The sequence below is a fragment of the Cheilinus undulatus genome, linkage group 18 (genome assembly GCF_018320785.1).
Source record: "Cheilinus undulatus linkage group 18, ASM1832078v1, whole genome shotgun sequence".
Lineage (NCBI taxonomy): Eukaryota > Metazoa > Chordata > Actinopteri > Labriformes > Labridae > Cheilinus > Cheilinus undulatus.
This window is the reverse complement of record NC_054882.1, coordinates 12,006,787-12,026,225: the sequence shown is the minus strand read 5'-3', so window position 1 is coordinate 12,026,225 and position 19,439 is coordinate 12,006,787. Positions and strand designations below refer to the sequence as shown.

At 40.4% G+C, this 19,439-nt stretch overlaps 1 protein-coding gene across 6 annotated transcripts in view; it reads left to right on the top strand.

Moving 5' to 3' along the window:
• The first annotated feature begins 4,502 nt into the window (after positions 1-4,502).
• Positions 4,503-19,439, top strand: part of dtnbb (dystrobrevin, beta b) — a 41,309-nt gene continuing 26,372 nt past the window's right edge. For 4 of the 6 annotated variants that reach the window (XM_041812035.1, XM_041812033.1, XM_041812032.1 and 1 more), the window contains exons 1-10: positions 4,503-4,671; positions 9,292-9,338; positions 10,948-11,015; positions 11,226-11,306; positions 11,420-11,633; positions 14,228-14,313; positions 14,696-14,850; positions 14,946-15,051; positions 15,615-15,781; positions 18,586-18,710. In XM_041812035.1, coding sequence (XP_041667969.1) covers positions 10,949-11,015; positions 11,226-11,306; positions 11,420-11,633; positions 14,228-14,313; positions 14,696-14,850; positions 14,946-15,051; positions 15,615-15,781; positions 18,586-18,710 — 1,001 coding nt within the window. In that variant the 5' untranslated portion in view covers positions 4,503-4,671; positions 9,292-9,338; position 10,948. The remainder of the gene's footprint in view (positions 4,672-9,291; positions 9,339-10,947; positions 11,016-11,225; positions 11,307-11,419; positions 11,634-14,227; positions 14,314-14,695; positions 14,851-14,945; positions 15,052-15,614; positions 15,782-18,585; positions 18,711-19,439) is intronic. The other 2 variants (XM_041812030.1, XM_041812031.1) reach the window with 2 other exon arrangements.

Here is a 19,439-nt window from a genome sequence, read left to right as displayed (position 1 = left end):
AAACATCCATAGGGGGTGAACACCTTTATAGGAACTGTATGTCTGTATAGATGGATCAGCAGTGGCAAACATAAAAACACTCAAGCTAAGGGCAGAAATGGAGATATTTTTATTTGACTGTAAATATTTGCAGCCTCTGCATAGATGTAGACGTGTCTTTTATTTGTGCAGCACCCTGCTTGAGCATATCCAGCTGGTTCTAACATTATTTTGCCTGCAGAGAGCAGAAATGCTAAATGCTTTATGATGGAGCATGCTTCAGTTCTCTAGAATAATCTGGAGGTACACTATGACACCAGGTCCCTGCAGATGTAATTCTGCCCTTCATCAGAGTGAGTTTAGATTGAAGCACTAAATAATGCTGAATTACCTTTATTCCATGTTCTACAGGAAGTGTAGTTTCTGTTTCTAAGGCTGATTCAGCACATTTTGGAGAAATGCCATGAATTGTGGTGGAGCGTTATGTCTGCAGGCTCTCAGGTGTTAATGCTGTTTAAATGAAGCTTTTATTTTGAAAGGTGTGTAGTAATCCTGTTTTATAGCAATGACTTCAAAGGTAACATGCCAAAGTCACCTTAAAGAAACAAAAGAATCACAAATTGTTTTTATTGTGGACGAGTTAATCAAAGTAATATATTTTAATTAATATATTTTAATATAAAAGTCTATTTGCTAATTGTTTTTGAAAATCAACAGGGTATTTACGATGCTAATATAACGGCTGTACAGAGAATACGTTTTTATAAACAGCCCAGGGTTCTTCACTCTTTATTAGATCTGTGTTTGAGCTGTCTGTCTGTGTCATTACCTTATAAAATTCTGTTTTTAGCTCAGTGGATTAAAGTCCATTTTAATGTATTTGATATTAAACGGGGGTTTGGTTTAAAGATTGTAGGGATTTAGCCTCCTGGTTCCACTAAATCTGAATCCGTCATCATGAATATTTGGGTCTTATTTGGTTGAATGTGATGTAAAATATTCACATGTTGAGACGGGGCAGCGCTGTAGAATTCTAAAGCATGGATCCCCTTAAAGGCAGCTGAAATCTGTTCTAATCAAACACTGTCACTCACCTGTTCAGGTGTCCATTCAGACCATAGGTTCTAAAAAAGGGTTTAAAATCTAACATTAAGGTCAATAACATGTCTGTATCATTTCATCTCCATTTAAACTCGGGTGAATGTAAAATAGTAATCAGCACTCGTAAATAAAGTGTATTTTATCAGAGTTAAAGAATATTATGAATAAATCATGAAAACAGGCTTGTGTTTTTACTGTTCCTGTGTTCTTACAGCACCACGTTTAAAACAGAACAGGTGATGATTACCTCTCCGTCCCGGGATGAGCGTCCTCTCTTCAAAAGGCCGGTCTGGGACAGAAACCTGAACCTGAACTAGAGCTGTCCGTTAAAACTGATTTAGGCTGATGAAGAGGCAGGGATGGCTCATTATGAAGAAGGCAGTTGACTGGGAACCAGACTAACCTGCCTCCTTATGTTTAATCCCTCCTCTCATAGATAAATCAGTATTTTTTGGATAAACAGGTCTAAAGGACGAGATGCACCAAAGTTAGTAAAATGAATTATTGGTAGATTACTTCTGTGTGGTAATAATGCTTCTTAGTGATAAACCTTATACCAGTGGTTCCTCACCTGGGTACAGGCACCCCTGGTGGGGGACTAAAGAGCTCAGGTGGGGGATGCGGAGCCTTGTCTGCTCTGAGGTTGTCAAAAATAGATGTACAAAGCTCCCATCTGAACCGTTTGGGCCCGGTTAGAAAGTGACAGGACCAATCAGCAATAAGGGGCAGTACTTTCAGGCACAGCAGGGTCATGACGTAAACAAGCAGCAGCAAGAACTGGTGCAGTTATGGAGGAAGAGATTAGCGTGGATGCTGCTAAAGCGCCAGTTTTATCAGAATTTGACGACATTTCTTCATTAAAAGAAGAACAAAGAACAGCAGTGAGTTTTCTTTTCAAAAACGACAAAAGTCGAGTACTTACATGTCTATAGTCGCCATGTTTCCCGTTAGTCCTCAGTCCTCAGTAGCGGCTACATCACGTGTTTTGTTGCTCTTACTGGCCCGTAAAACTTTTGAATTTCAAGTCTCGAACTTTTTTCCCACAAGTAAAAAAAAATTGTTTCAAAAAGGTTTTTTTCAGTGGCCCTAATCCTCTTCCGTACATTTTTGAGGTGATACAGTATTATATTTGCATTTCCAGGTTTAGAATTTGTAAATTATTAGTATTATAAACCCCAAACTTTACATTTTTTAAAGTCAAACATTCCTTAGAAACCAAAGTGAAAAGGTTTTTACCGTCCAAGGTTCTTCCTTGTCGATCATTGGTCAGCCAAATAGGAAACCCTCATGTGCTCTGATTTTCTTCTAGTCTATTTTTCTCTCAAAAACTAGTTCACATAAATAAACAACTCTTAAAAAAGAAAATCTTTTTTTCTTTTCTTGTAAATTTACAATTTCTTAAACATAAAAATGTTGATTATTTTCTATTAATAATGGTCAGTTTCAACATTGATCTTTTGAAGAAAAACTATTAAATAAGTTGGCCTGTTGTGATTTTGTCAGTGAAAACAATTATAAGTGGGTCCAGGGGGAACTTAGCTTTTCTTAGCCACAAGGAGGGGAACCACTGTCTGATACCGCAGTAAAGTCTGTTTATTTCCTTTTAAATGGAGCCTCAGTTGTAAGGATGAGCAGCACAGCTGAGTATGTTGAATAAGCTGTTTGGACCAACCCACATACTCAGCTCTGCTGCTCATCCCACAAAGGCATGTTCCTGGCTAATGTTTCTCCATTTAAATAAACAGGCTATACTACAGTCTAATATTTATTACCAAGAAGGATTGTTACAACAGAGAAATAATCTGCCAAACAATACTTTACCAACTCAGTTGTCTAACTGCAAACATGTTTTAAACATGTGTAGAGGCTTTTAATTTGAAAGGGTGTTCCTCATTCATCAGGGACTACTTAAATGGGTTTATACATGAATTATCCAATCGTGGAGCTTAAAACTGATCTTAGTTAATAATAGTTTAATTACTGTCTACTGATGGAATCAATGAGAGCTGAATTATTCTCTATGTTAATATTCACTCTGATTATTGATCTGATCAGTTAGAGCTGAATTATTCTCTATTTTAATATTAACTCTGATTATTGATCTGATCAATGAGAGCTGAATTATTCTCTATGTTAATATTAACTCTGATTATTGATCTGATCAGTTAGAGCTGAATTATTCTCTATTTTAATATTAACTCTGATTATTGATCTGATCAATGAGAGCTGAATTATTCTCTTTGTTAATATTAACTCTGATTATTGATCTGATCAATGAGAGCTGAATTATTCTCTATGTTAATATTAACTCTGATTATTGATCTGATCAGTTAGAGCTGAATTATTCTCTATGTTAATATTCACTCTGATTATTGATCTGATCAATGAGAGCTGAATTATTCTCTATGTTAATATTAACTCTGATTATTGATCTGATCAATTAGAGCTGAATTATTCACTATTTTAATATTCACTCTGATTATTGATCTGATCAATTAGAGCTGAATTATTCACTATTTTAATATTAACTCTGATTATTGATCTGATCAATTAGAGCTGAATTATTCTCTATGTTAATATTCACTCTGATTATTGATCTGATCAATTAGAGCTGAATTATTCTCTATTTTAATATTTACTCTGATTATTGATCTGATCAATGAGAGCTGAATTATTCTCTATGTTAATATTAACTCTGATTATTGATCTGATCAATTAGAGCTGAATTATTCTCTATGTTAATATTCACTCTGATTATTGATCTGATCAATGAGAGCTGAATTATTCTCTATGTTAATATTAACTCTGATTATTGATCTGATCAATTAGAGCTGAATTATTCACTATTTTAATATTCACTCTGATTATTGATCTGATCAATTAGAGCTGAATTATTCACTATTTTAATATTAACTCTGATTATTGATCTGATCAATGAGAGCTGAATTATTCTCTTTGTTAATATTCACTCTGATTATTGATCTGATCAATTAGAGCTGAATTATTCTCTATGTTAATATTCACTTTCACAGTTTATTGGGACTCTAATGTAACTACTGTATCAGAAAGTTGTGACCACAGATGTGGGAACTCTTGTGCACTGATGCACGTTGGGAAATGTAGTAGAGCGGTAGTAGCTCCTCTATTCTGATTCCTGAGCAGGTCTGGTTTGTATTCTTAGTTTATTTTCCTTTATTGATGGTGGATATTTATAAGAGACCAGATCCAGTGTGTCCCTTTAAATCTAGATTTCTCCCCCTTCTCCTTCAGTTTCTCTCTTTATGACTCCCATAATTCACTCAGCAGTAATAGTAGTAGTGCGCCTTTAACCAGCGTGCGTGCGCACATGCGTAAAGTATAGTAGGTGTTCGCGCATGCCCGCTGGCTCTCCTCTGCTCCGCCGTCCTCTGCCGCTGCTCTCTCGCTGATGATGCCGCTCGGAGCGGAGCGCTCGTCCGTTTCTGAGCGCGGCTCCAACCGTAGATCGAGAGTCTGAAGCCGGATGAGAGCAGAGAGGAGTCTGGAGTCTGATGATGGATGATCGGAGCTCTGCGTCATCGCTCGGACTGCTGTGACGAGGATTCATCAAAGGTGAGAATCACGGAGGAAATATCCTCTTTCTTCGCCCTGGACCACTTCTCTCCTCATCTGATGCTGCTGCTGCGATGATGAGGATGATGATGATGAGGATGAAGGTGGTAGTGATGCTGTAAACCTGCGGTATTTTCCTCCGGTAGAGGCCACCTCTCTGCTCTGACAGAGAATAAAACCATCCGGAGAGTCTTTTGTCTTTCTCCTGTGTTTGATGAGCATCACGACCCTCCGCTCCCACTGCGGAAATCCAGAAATGTGCAGTTAAACAGCAACATGGCTGTCTGAGCGCTGTTGGAGGGATTCAGGATCAGGACCAGGGGAGAGAAGAGGCTCGGACTCACCGAGAGGAGGAGGATGTGAGCGGAAGGGAGGCACTGCAGTCCCAGTCCTCATGGAGACTGGCGTCAGAGCATGTTGTCATTAGCTCCGAGCTCAAGGTGCGGTTCCAGTCCTGGGCACCTTTAGGGGCCTGTGGAGATAAAAACCCCGCTCTGAGGAGGATGACAGCAAAGATCTCTGAGAGTGAATTATTAATGAGCAGATTAGTTGATATTTTTGACTGAAAACCTCCATGGAGGCAGACCTGAACCACTCTGATCCTGGTCTGTGGATCCAGCCTCCATCTGGGTCTTTATCTCACATCAAATAGTCCTCTCATGGATCAAGCTGTCATTTCCTGCCATGCACCGCTTCCTTTATTCTCAGCACCTCTGCAGGCCTGAGGAGCTCTGCAGCTCCTTCATAGTCTGAGGGAATGGAGGAGATCTACTGACAGAGTCTGGGGGGGGTCTGCTGCTGCTAATGTTCTCTATGTTAGAGTACACTGGAGTTTCTCTGGTAGAATCACTAAAATACAGAGTGGTCTCATTTCAGAGCCAGTGGTCCCAGTTAGGAGGCGACTCAGCCCTCCAAACTCCCCGATGATCCCAGACGGTAGCTCATGTGTTGTTTACAGTATCTCAGAAACCCTCAGACCGATCTCCATGGAGTTAACTGTGATCTGAAGCTGACCTTTTGGCTGATCTACAGACAGCTCCTGGACTTTATATCCCTCCCAGAACATTTTAAATCCAGGCTCTAATCTGGTACAAGCTTTGATACTAGAAATCCACATCACTAAATCAATGATAATTTCACTGTAAATCAAATTTTTCTCAATGTGAAACTCAGCATAGTTAACATCAGTCTTCTTTTTTGACACTGGAGGAAAAAGACAACTTCCTGTCAGCCAATCATGACGCTCTAATCTCTTCTTCTGTTGTTTACTGGGCAGTAGTGTCCAATCAGGGCCTGCCAAATATCAACAAGAGACCAGAGTTGAATCCCATCCTCCTCCCAAAAACTTGAACCCTGAGTCCTCAGGCCCTAACTGAGCATGCCTGGAAAGTGATGGAGGTGATGAGGCTGCAGGGCTCCGGTGGTGTAAACAGGAATGGGACAGTCTTTTGTTTGCTGTTAGGGTTGCGATGGCAGCGTTGGGAATGTTGACTTCCACACAGAGACAAAAACAAGCGTTCTTCTCCTGTAGGCCTGTTTTCAGGATGATGTTGTTTAACGTACTAACAGGAAGAGTCTATGCTGATTGCACCCTCCGTGATTTTTATTCAACATTTCGCTTTTTTTATGCCACTTTTACAGCATTCACTACTGGGTTTCCCCAGGGAATCCCTGCCTTACATCACAATGCTATGAATTATGGGTAATTCTCTCATGCTAAAGGTCTGAGAGTTACTTTACAGTCTGACAGTGGGACAGCCCTACGCCCTCACAGACTTAGCAGGAACACCAGAGAGTGTGCATGAGGGCAGACTGGGCCACAGTAGGCAGTTAGAAAGGTAATAATAAACCATCCTAAAGTAGGATTCATGCACATCTTACACGCTGAATGACCACGAGTATAACATGTGAGTTGGTTTTATGAATCTAAGTGACAGAGGTAGTTTCTGTTTGTGAAAAAGTTATTTTCTCCTGATAGAGCAGGCCTAAAGAGCCAGCGTTTAAAAGGCTCAATCGTTGGTCTGGGGGTGATTGGTATAAAGTTCTGTGAGATTCTATTTCCCTTTTGTGTTTCTGCTTGGTCTTTCTAATTAGAAAACTTTTATCTGATTGTTGCAGCAGGGCTGCACAGGGGTGCAGGGGGTAGCTATCTGAATATGTAAGTCCTGTTGACTCACAGTCAGAAGGTTCCTGGTTCTAATCCCAGTCAGGGCCTTTCTATGCCGAGTCTGCATGATCCCCCCATGCACGCTAACTCTATTTCTGTAGTTTATCTCGATTAGTCAAACATTTTTAATTGCATTTTTAAATTCTGTTTTCCATTTTAAACTGTTTCTGTGTGATTTTGGATATTTCTCCCATCTGAAGGGTAACTGACTTCCTGTTTGGACACAGAGCTGATTTTATCAGTAGATCAAAGATCATTCTAATTAATTATCAAAGCTTTTTATTATCAATTATCAAAGATTATTAGTATTAATTATCAAAGCTTACTATAAACAATCAAAGAGTATTATTATTATTATCATAGATTGTTATTATTAACAATCAAAGAGTATTGTTAATAATGATCAAAGATTATTATTAATTATCAAATATTATTTTTCTGATCAAAATTATTATTATCAAAGATTATTATTATTAAGGACCATTATTAATTATCAAAGATTATAATTATTAATGACCAAAGATTACTATTAATATCAAAGATAGTTCTTATTAAAAATTATTATTATTATTATTATTAATGATCAAAGATTATAATGATCAAAGATAATGATTATCTATCAAAGAATATTATGAAGTGTCAAAGATAATTATTATTAAAGATTATTATGAACTTAACCGGAGGTCGACTCTGATGCACCATCACCAAAGAAAAGGACAATTAATCAGGCAATTAACTGAGATTAAAAAAAAATGTGCACATATTGTAGACCTCAATTTATTTAGATCAACTCAAATAATCTTACAGCCATGATTAACAATATGGTTTGTTTAAGCTGTGATAAAAAGAGTAATGACAGACGTTCTGTTGAATAACAATGCATATCAGAGTTCTCCCTGATAAAAGAACAGTTAAAGGTTTATACTGTTCTCAGAGGTTCCCAGAACATGCCTGCGAGGTTTGTTGCTGAAAAAATAATGTCTAAAAAGCCTTCTGTTTCAGCCCTGCTCAGAGCGAGCTGTTTCTGTCTGTTGCTTTAAATGTTAATGAGCTGTCTGACTCCGCCCCTCTCAGGACATAGATGTGGCTTAATGGATGTGGTTCTCTTGATCTCAGCTGCCAGCTGAGAGGAGGATCAGGAGAGGAGGGTGGGAATTTCTTCCAAGCAGGGAGGGCCAACCCAACCTGTGGGCGGGGCTAACTCCCCTCATGACATCATGAAGGGAAAATGTGAGAATGTTTTGTTTCAGCATGCATGGGGTTTTTCTGATTCTTGGGGTGATTGTGGACAGGCCAGGGGCACATATTTTTGTTAGAAAAACCTGAAAAAGTATGTTTTGCATAATATGTGACCTCTAAAGATAAGACTTTCTGACAGACTGAATCTGAATATTTTCAGCTCTGAGCAGGGCTGCCTATAAAGAGGAGAATGTTCTGTAGCTTTAACATAATTCTGGTTTAAACTCCTGTGAGTGTAACTGTTATTTTACCAAAGACTTTCTTATGGACAAATATGTTATCAAATATTTATATTTGGTCACTTTTCCACAGGCTTTGGTAAAACATGATCAGAAAAAGAAAGAAGAAATCCAATATGGAAGCAAAGAGTTCTTTTTTTTTTTTTTTGAGTAAAATATCACTTATTATTTAAAGCAACATGCAGACTATGTAATCAGCTCTGATATTAGTTTATCTGACTTCTATTTAGAGGCAAAGACAGGTGAAAATATGCAAAAATGGCTCAAGAAAGGCAGAAATGTGTTAAAAAAATAGTGTAAATTGTGAAAAGCTGCTTGAAGTGGCAAAAATGGGTGTTTAAAATAAATGATAGATAGGGAGGACCCCTTCACTGGATCCTTCAGGGGTCCCGTTTCTGGATCCTTCAGGGGTCCCATCAGGTCTGTGGGTCAGCCTGGGTTCTACAATGAACTCAAAATCAGAGTTCCTCTTTGTTCAGATGTCCTAAAGGTGAAGAGATCTTTACCTTCTGCTCACCTCTGCTGGTCAGCTGTTCCTCAAACCCTCCAACAACCTCACCTCTGAACACCGGAGTCATCCCGTCATGTTCTGGAGTCTCTCCAATCCTCCCTGAGCTGCTCTCTCATTGGCCGGCTGTGCCACCCTGAGCTGCTTTCTCATTGGCCAGCTGTGCTCCATTAGCAGTTCCTCTGCAGCTTGGTTGGTGTCATTAGTCCACAGAATGCAGTCTCTGCTGAGAGCCAAGTCACAGAGAATGATCATTCACACAGATCGCAGAGCTGGGGAGAATTTTTACGAACCACCTCACCTAAATCTCTGCTGAGATAGGAAAGAGGAAGGGACAAACAGGAGAACACACAGCGAGTTAATGGTGTCTTTAAGAAAAATGAGGAGAGGAGGTTGATTAATGATTGTAAAGCTGTTCTGAGGTAGAACCGCATCTTCACTAACAGTCTGTGTTTGTGTCTTTGCAGGGTCGACGATTAGGACTCCACTCAGTCTGACACTCAGCCTCTGACAGGTAAAGAACTTAGAACAGAGGAACACTCAGCCTCTGACAGGTAAAGAACTTAGAACAGAGGAACACTCAGCCTCTGACAGGTAAAGAACTTAGAACAGAGGAACACTCAGCCTCTGACAGGTAAAGAACTTAAAACAGAGGAACACAGATCCTTTAATAGATCCCTACAGAACCACAGATTATTTTCGAGAACACTGCAGGACCTCAGATTCTTTAAGAGGAAACCTCAGAGCCACAGATCCTTTTGGAGAGCACGACAGAAAAAAAGATCCTTTCAGAGAACCCTACAGACCCACAAATCCTCTTAAAGAACACCTCAGAACAACAGATCCTCTTAGAGAACACTTCAGAACCACAGATCCTCTTAGAGAACATAACAGAACCACAGGTCCCATTAGAGAAAACTATAGAACCACAGATCCTTGTAGAGAACACTACAGAACCACACAACCTTGTAGAGAATACAACAGAATCATAAATCCTCTCAGAAAGGACACTGTGTCCTCTGCGTGTCCCACTGAAACAGCTCTCACTTTAATTTAAGTGAGGAGCAGAGGGAGCCCTGGTTCTCTGGTCAGTTTGGAGAATGAGAAAACTAAAGAAGACAGAACTGTAGCTGTTCATTCTTAAACTTGGTCCGTTTTATGTAGTCTGTTACTAATCCTGTTTAATGATCATAATTTCGATATCAATTAAAATAATGGTGATTATGATTATGAATTAATATGACATGAGCAGTACTAATTTATTTAGATAGTAGATCTCTCTGTCAGACATCCAGCAGCTAAAATCTGATCATCCAACTCTCAGGTTTTCTTTCACTGACTAGTCAGGCCTTGTTTTTTATTTGAATATGTGACTGAGATTAATTTAAACTAGAAAAGCACTCGGAGAGCGCAGACCTCAGCCATTAGCCCTATCTCCCAATAGCACAGAATCCTTTAGAAAATTCCTGGATCCAGACGGTGATCCAGATAACTCCCAAAATCTAATCAGTTCTTCCTTATGCCATTTCTGACATTTCCTGAAAATTTCATCAAAATCTGTCCTTCACTTTTTAAGTTATGTTGCTAACAAACAAACTAACTAACTAACTAACAAATGAATAAACTAACAAACTAACTAACAAGCAGACAAACTAACTAACTAACAAACCCACCCGATCACATAACCTCCTTGGCGGAGGTAATTAGATGGTTTTGACTGAGAATAACACAGCTGTTAATCTGTGGCTTTTTCAATGTTCTTCCTTCTGTCATGGAGTCAGTGGTGTGATGACTAATCTCTGTCCTTGGTGCTCAGGTTAAATAGAGAGAACATCCTTTATCATAACGTTCTATAGGCTCAAATGTTCTAACCTTTAAACAGATGAGAGCTGTATAATGACCTGAGAACTTCCATATTTATTAGATTATTTATTAAATTAAGTTTTTCTGCAGAGATTCTCAGTCACAGTCTGAGCTCTTTCCCTTCAACTGTGATAAATGTAACATGTATATTTAAAAATTATTAAAATGATCCTTATTTCCAGGCTGTTATTGAATAGAACTTTTCTCTACATACTGCTGTCTGAACAGCGCTGCATGCTCTTCTGTGTGATGTGCTGCAGGATGATCGAGGAAGGCAGTAAACGAGGCAAGGCCATGGTGGAGAAGAGACAGCTCTTCATGGAAATGAGTGAGTGGATTTTCTTTTCACAGTCAGCTGTGGCTCGCGGTTTTCTCTGAGGAGAACCAAGGTCTTTAGCACGTACAGTATCAGAACTCCCACACAAACAGAGAGAGAGCGTTAATATGTTCCTAAAATCACCCTTATTGTGTTTGGGGGGACTTTAATCTTAGGAATTGTTTAAATACAGGGGTCATTTGTCATGCTTTTATTTTGTAGGAGCTCAAAACTTCGATGTGATCAGACTGTCGACCTACAGGACTGCCTGTAAACTCCGCTTTGTGCAGAAGAGATGTAATCGTAAGAGCATGCAGATCCTCTCCTTTCAGACTGCTCTGATAGTTTTACCCTTAGAATGTTTGTTCCTTTATTAATGCAAACCTGACTAACTGGTCTCTGCCCCCCCAACACAGTTCATCTGGTGGACGTCTGGAACATGATCGAAGCGTTTCGTGACAACGGGCTCAACACGTTGGACCACAACGCTGAGATCAACGTGTCCCGACTGGAGACGATCCTGTCCTCCATCTACTACCAGCTCAACAAACGGCTGCCCACCACACACCAGATCAACGTGGACCAGTCCATCGGACTGCTGCTCAACTTCATGGTGGCTACATATGACAGGTGAGGGCCAGGTGCTCTCTGTGGGGAGAGGGGCTCTTTAGAAGGAGAGCTATAGAATCACTGCCTGATTTATGGTAGCATCACTGCAGGGACTGATCCAGACCAAAGACTAAAACTAGTTCAATAAGAAAGATGTACAATAGGAAGAATGGTTCCTTAGATGTTATTACTCTGAGACTCATTGGAACAAAGCTACATCTGAACACAGACAGCTCAGTGACTGATATGTTTGTTGGTTTTCTGCGATTATATCTGTTAATAATCTCAGACTGACCACCATCCCTCTGTAGGAGTCTTTACTTTACGACTTCTTTGTGGTGGGTCACGTTACCTTTGAAAAGAACTCCTTTCTGCATTAGTCAGGGAGTTCTGGTTAGAGGACTTTGGCATTGACAGAGATTTTAACCCTTTATGACTTGTCCCGTATGTCAGTATCTATTCATTGTGTCTGGGCTACCATCACATTACAGTCTAGTTTACAGTCCATAGTCTGCCACCCTGCAGTCTAACAACAGAATAACATGAGACCCTTTACGCCCTTTACACCCTTTACCCTTTATGAGCTGGCCAGAGGCGTGCAGTATTACACACAGACTGTGTGTAATACTGCGCCACAGCTGTTTACTGAGATCCAGAACTAACTTCAGATACAAGACTAACTTCAGATCCAGGAATAACTTTAGATAATGGACTAACTTAAGATACTGGACAAGCTTTGGATACTGGAAGAACTTCAGATACTTGACTAAATGAAAATACAGGACTAACTTCAGATACTGGACTAACTTCAGATGCTGGACTAACTTCAGATACTTGACTAAATGCAAATACTGGACTAAACTTAGATACAGGACTAACTTCAGATACTGGACTAACTTCAGATATTGGACTAACTTCAGATACTGGACTAACTTCAGACACAGGACTAACTTCAGAAACTGGACTAGCTTCAGATACAGGACTAACTTCAGATACAGGACTAACTTCAGATACTGGATTAACTTCATATACAGGACTAACCTCAGATACAGGACTAACTTCAGATATTGGACTAACTTCAGATACTGGACTAACTTCAGACACAGGACTAACTTCAGAAACTGGACTAGCTTCAGATACAGGACTAGCTTCAGATACAGGACTAACTTCAGATACAGGACTAACTTCAGATACTGGATTAACTTCATATACAGGACTAACCTCAGATACAGGACTAACTTCAGTTACTGGATTAACTTCATATACAGGACTTACTTCATATACAGGACTAACTTCAGATACAGGCCTAACTTCAGATACTGGACCACATTGAGATACAGGACTAACTCATGGTCATATTAGATCCTAGTAGTCAGATTAGGTCCAGGTCATATTAGATATTTCACCACATTAAGACCTGGTCTCTGAATGATAAAATGAAGGAGCAACACTGAAGTGGCCTGGAACCAGCTTTATAATAACCCTGTTACTCTGAATTAATCTGTAATTGAAGGACTAGTCCAATGTTTTTAACATCTTATAATCTAGAAAGGCCGTCTGAGGCGGCAGACCCACACCTAAGCAGCACCACCGAGGAATGGGTACGCGGATCATCACCAAAATCTAATCATTTCTTTACTGTCACTATCCCAATATTCCCGGAAAGTTTGGTGAAGATACGACTTTCCGTTCTTGAGTTATCTTGTACACACACAAACAAATGAACAAACGAACAAAGATACAGAACCCTTTACAATAACTGCCTGCCGATTTCATCGGCGTGGGTAATTAAAGTGTCTGCTGTAAAAAACACACGTTTAGTATCAGAGTCTACTAATGTCTTATGAAAATTTAGCCCACTGGAAAGAGCTCTGTGTCCCTTTTGGGCCCTGACCCACTAGTTGAGAACCCATGCTCTGATGAACCTGCCAAAATAGGAATGAGACTTCAGGAGAATGTTTATGAAACATTTTATACCTGCATTTACAAGAGCATAACATGCTTTTCTCTGATTTTACTAGTAAAATTACTATTTATGCTCCAAATTGCAGAATAAAATAAACTGATTTAGGTCTTTATTTTCATCTGAAATCCCAGAAATTAAGGAAACAGAAAGTTCTATCAGTGAACAAACAGGTTCAGATCAATTTAGAACAACAGAACATTGATGTTTTTACCTAGAAAGAGTTCAGAAACCAGAACCTGGTTTTAACATGTCTCAGCATGCTCTAAACCAGTATGTCCTCTCATGGCCAGCTAAGGTATGATCAGTGGTTGGTTTGTTCTTCTGTTAAAACCTAACAGACATTAAAAGAGAAGGTCCATGAGACACTGACTTTAGACTGTTCTTTACTTTCCACAGCTGAGTCTCTCTCTCTCTATGAGGAGCAGAAACATTTATTTATCATCTCCACATACACCAGTGTTGTCTGAGTTGAGATGAGGTAGAAGATAGAACACCTTTAGATGTCTGGGGGACAGATCTACACTTGGTATCATGTGGACATCAGGGTTAGATCTAATTCACTGGAAGCTTGTAAATCAGTTTTGGCCATTTTTTTCCCAAATAGTCTGTCTTAATGTCTTTGGATGTCTGAACGTGTTTCTGTCTGCAGTGAGAGCCACGGGAAGCTGACAGTTTTCTCCATGAGAGCGATGTTAGCGACCATGTGTGGAGGGAAGATCGTCGACAAACTCCGCTGTGAGTAACTCCATCACACTAAACACTAAAGTCAGAAAACGGAGTACTATTAACCTGAAACACTAAAGTCAGAGATGTTCATGTTAATGAGTCAATTTAAACACCTTATCCACTTGTTTCTGTTAATGATCTGTGGTTTTAAGATCCTCCTCCATCATTGGTTCCTGATTCTCTGAAATAGTCTTTAACTGTCCTCTCCAGGTTATTTTAGGACACCATCTGTTTGGATGTAGTAACTTGAGTGAACCACACAGGGGTGCTGTTGGCATGCCTGCGGAGTGAATTTCTGCTTAAATAGCATATTTTACCTGGGAAAAAACCCAGACAGTGAGGATATCTCTGCTCCGTGTTAGGAGATTAACTCTGACATTTCCTCCCTCAGATATTTTCTCCCAGATCTCTGACTCGAGTGGAGTCATGATGTTTGCTAAGTTTGACCAGTTTCTGAGGGAGGTCCTGAAGCTCCCCACGGCCGTGTTTGAGGGTCCGTCTTTTGGATATACGGAGCACTCAGTGAGGACGTGTTTCCCTCAGCAGGTAGGAGCTGGAGCACCTTTACCTGTCCCTCCTCTGGATCCTCCTTAAGCCTCTGTTAATCTCTGTCCTGTCTCTGTCCCTGTACTTGTTTCCAGAAGAAGATCATGCTGAACACATTTTTAGATGTGATGATGGCAGATCCTCCTCCTCAGTGTCTGGTATGGCTCCCGCTCATGCACAGACTGGCTAATGTTGAAAACGGTGAGACACTCTCTATATTTGTATCTATATTAATATTTTATTTACCTTTATTTTTATTTTTATGAGAGGTTCGTGTAAAGAGTGTGCCAGAGGGTTGGTTTATGAATAACAGGAAGTGGAATGTGATTAAAAATGTGAGGAAAAAAAGCTGTAGAATCAGGATGTTGGTGAGATTAAAGTATAGTCTAGTCTGAAGTTAATCTTTAATAAATTAAACCATCCCTGAAGCCAAAATAACTAATTAAACAGCTACAGGACACCATATAGAACAGGCAGGGCCATAGGTGGGGGTGGTTTAAAGATTAAACCATAGTCTAAGCGTAATCCAGAGTTTAGAGATTTATCCAGGGTTGAAAGATTATAGTAGAGTTTAAAGATTAAAACTAAAGTTTACAGATTAGTCCAGAGTTTATAAATTTACTCAGAGTTTAAAGATTAAACCAAAGTTTAAAACTTAATCCAGAGTTTGAAGAGTAATCCAGAGTTCAAAGGTTAATCCAGAGTTTATTGAGACAGACGTCTCCGTTTTAAATCTAACCTTTGACCTCTCGTCTCCATCCCAGTCTTCCATCCGGTGGAGTGTTCCTACTGCCGCAGTGAGAGTATGATGGGTTTCCGTTATCGCTGTCAGCAGTGTCATGGTTACCAACTCTGTCAGAGCTGCTTCTGGCGTGGCCATGCCAACGGACCCCATAGCAACCAGCATCAGATGAAGGAGCACTCCTCCTGGGTAAGACCTAGTCCTCTAAGACATAGCCCTCTAAGACTTAGACCTCTAGGACCTAGTCCTCTTAGACCAAAACCTCTAAGACTAAGACCTCTAAGACTAAAACCTCTAAGACAAAGACTTTAAAGACAAGGTTCCCTAAGATGTAGTCCTCTAAGACCAAGACCTCTAAGACAAAATTGTCAGAGACCAACTCCTTTAAGACCAACTTCTCTGAGACATAGTCCTCTAAGACCTAGTCCTCTAAGACCAAGAACTTTAAGACAAAATTGTCAAAGACCAACTCCTTTAAGACCAACTTCTCTGAGACATAGTCCTCTAAGACCTAGTCCTCTAGACCAAGACCTCTAAGACAACATTCTCTAAGACCAACTCCTCTAAGACCAAGTTCTTTGAGACATAGTCCTCTAAGACCTAGTCCTCTAGACTAAGACCTCTAAGACAAAATCGTCAAAGACCGACTCCTTGAGGACCAAGTTCTCTGAGATGTTGTCCTCTAAGACCAAGACCTCTAAGACAAAATCCTCTAAGACAAAGTCCTTGAAGACCTCGTCCTCTAAGACCAAGTCCTTTAAGATCGAGACCTCTAAGACAAAATCCTCTAAGAATAACTCCTATTAGACCAAGTTCTCTGAGACATAGTCCTCTAAAACCAAGTACTATCAGACATAGTCTTCTGAGACCAAGACCTCTAAGACCAAATCTGTTGAGATGTATTCCTCTAAGACAAAGACCTCTAAGACTAAGGCCTCTAAAACCAAATCCTGACTAATCTCAGTCCTCTTAGACCTAGTCCTATAAAACCAAGTCTTCTAAGACAGAGTTCTCTAAGACCTAGACCTGCTGAGATGGCTGGCTTTGGTGCGTTGTCTTCCAGGTTCAGTCAGTCTGTCAGAAATCTTGGAGGTATTTTTGACAGTCATCTGAGATTTGATAAACAAATTGACAATGTAGTGAAGAAAAGCTTTTATCAATTATGTCTTCTTGCCAAATGCAAACCTTTATTGAGCCGTCATGATCTTGAGGCATGCTTTAATAAGTTCCAGCCTGGACAACTGCAATGCACTTTATGTTAGAATCTCCCAATCCTCAGTCAGACGCTTTCAAATTGTGCAAAATGCAGCTGCACGTCTTTTAACAAACACAACCAGACGAGAGCACATTACTCCCATTCTCTTTTCCCTTCACTGGCTTCCAGTCCATTTTAGAATTGATTTTAAACTTTTAATGTTTGTTTTAAAAGCTCTAAATGGCCTTGCATCATCCTATTTAAATGAGATTTTAACTGTTCAGGAACATGGCAGGGCTTCCAACCAACTTTTGTTGGAAGTGCCCATGCAGGTCTAATATAAACACTGGGGTAACCGAGCCTTTTCGCTTGCTGCACCCTGGCTTTGGAATAATCTCCCCCCCCCCCCGATATACATGTTATCTCTGACTTGAGCCTCTTCAAATCAAAACCTTAGACTTATTTATTCAGGATGGCTTTAAATACCTTGTAGTGCAGTGGGTGTTTAATCCTTTTAGTCTGTATTTATAAATGGTGTTATTTTTTATCTTTATGGATTTGTCTTGTGCTGTGCTTTTATTGCTATTTGATTTTTTGTAAAGCACTTTGGGACCAGGACCTGGAGCTCTCAGTCATCTAAGACCAAGGCCACGTGAACCGCCTAGAATTTTGGAAGTAAAAGCCAGATCAGTTTGTTTCTGTGGTGAGACGACTCGCATTTTCATGCGGTACTTTTGTTCTGAAGTGTTCCCAGGATAGGTCCTCAGTTGTTGCGGTAACGTGCAAAGTTGTTTCAGTGTTTAACTTTCCTTTCGTTTCTACTCGAAGTTATTTTTTTTAGAGATATTAACTCAAATATGATCTCCATCTCCTTCTACATCATGTTCTCTGCTCAAAGATTGTTGTTGTGAATTTCAACCAGATGCATGATGGGAAATAAACTCGAAAGGACTCAGATTCTAGTCTTGTAGTTAGTGACCACCAGTCTCTGCAGAATCTCAGTTTGAGAGTAAAAACTCAACGCCTTGCTGACAATTTGTCTTTAGATGTGAGAGGGTCTCAGATGTTAGTCTTTATAAAGTCTATTACAAGTTTGTGAAAGTCCTTTGGTGTAAGGCCAGCATTACAGTAGACGTAGTCCTGACTGCTCTCAGTCCTCTCAGACATAGTCCTGACTGCTCTCAGTCCTCTCAGACGTAGTCCTGACTGCTCTCAGTCCTCTTAGACGTAGTCTTGACTGCTCTCAGTCCTCTCAGATGTAGTCCTGACTGCTCTCAGTCCTCTCAGACATAGTCCTGACTGCTCTCAGTCCTCTTAGACGTAGTCTTGACTGCTCTCAGTCCTCTCAGACGTAGTATTGGCTGCTCTCAGTCCTCTCAGATGTAGTCCTGACTGTTCTCAGTCTTCCAGATGTAGTCCTGACTGCTCTCAGTCCTCTCAGATGTAGTCCTGACTGCTCTCAGTCTTCTCTCAGATGTAGTCCTGACTGCTCTCAGTCCTCTCTGATTTAGTCCTGACTTCTCTCAGTCCTCTCAGATGTAGTCCTGACTGCTCTCAGTCCTCTCAGATGTAGTCCTGATTGCTCTCAGTCTTCTCTCAGATGTAGTCCTGACTGCTCTCAGTCCTCTCAGATGTATTCTTGACTGCTCTCAGTCCCCTCAGATGTAATCCTGACTGTTCTCAGTCCTCTTAGATGTAGTCTTGACTGCTCTCAGTCCTCCCAGATGAAGTCTTGACTGTTGTCAGTCCTCTCTCAGAAGTAATCCTGACTGCTCCTCCTCTCCTCCTCTCCTCACAGAAGTCTCCGGCTAAAAAGCTGAGCCATGCCATCAGTAAATCTCTGGGCTGTGTCCCCATCGGAGAGCCGCCACATCCTGTGTTTCCTGAGCAGGCGGAGAGACCGCAGGAGCTGACCCACACCGTGTGAGTCTGATTCACTTTACATTTACTCCCACTGAGGAGAAACTCCTCTAACAGCATGGTCGGTGCTCTCATGGTCTGCCATGTTAGGGTCTCATCTTTCCATTCCTCTGCTTCTTCATGACTGAGAGAGTCTCGTGTCAGCTCTGTGGTTATTCTCTAACGCAGTGAGAAACCAGTCTGCAGTGATGAAACAGGGATGTTAAGGAGTCATTACAGGAAATGCATTAGATTCAGCTGCATACTCATTTATTTTTCTATAATCAGCCACAGAGAAACTCCACTTTTGTACATGTTTGTAATGTAAATTCATTTCTCTGATCACAGTTCTGTAATGTCTGATGCCTCTGGCCTCCACTGAGGAAATAAATCTATTAGTATTTTTAGAAAGTGATTAATGGTTTTGTGCGTGTTCATGGCCTTAATGGGATCACTGGAAACCCCTCTGCTTCCTCCTTTGAGTCGTCCACATCCCTCTTGGCTCATATCATCACAGAAATCCTGCTTCATATCCCTGTCACGACCAAAACCCTAAGCTGTGTCACTGAGTAATTGATGGTGAGGGGAGAAAACCAGCGTAAATACATCAACATGACTGTGTGTTCCTCTGCCTGATAGCCCCATCATCTCTGAATCACTTCTCACATCCATCCTCTGCCCGCTGGCCACACGCTCCTCTCTCTGTCAGCGCAGCGCCCAAACGTACACATTCAAGAGGAAGTTTACATTTAC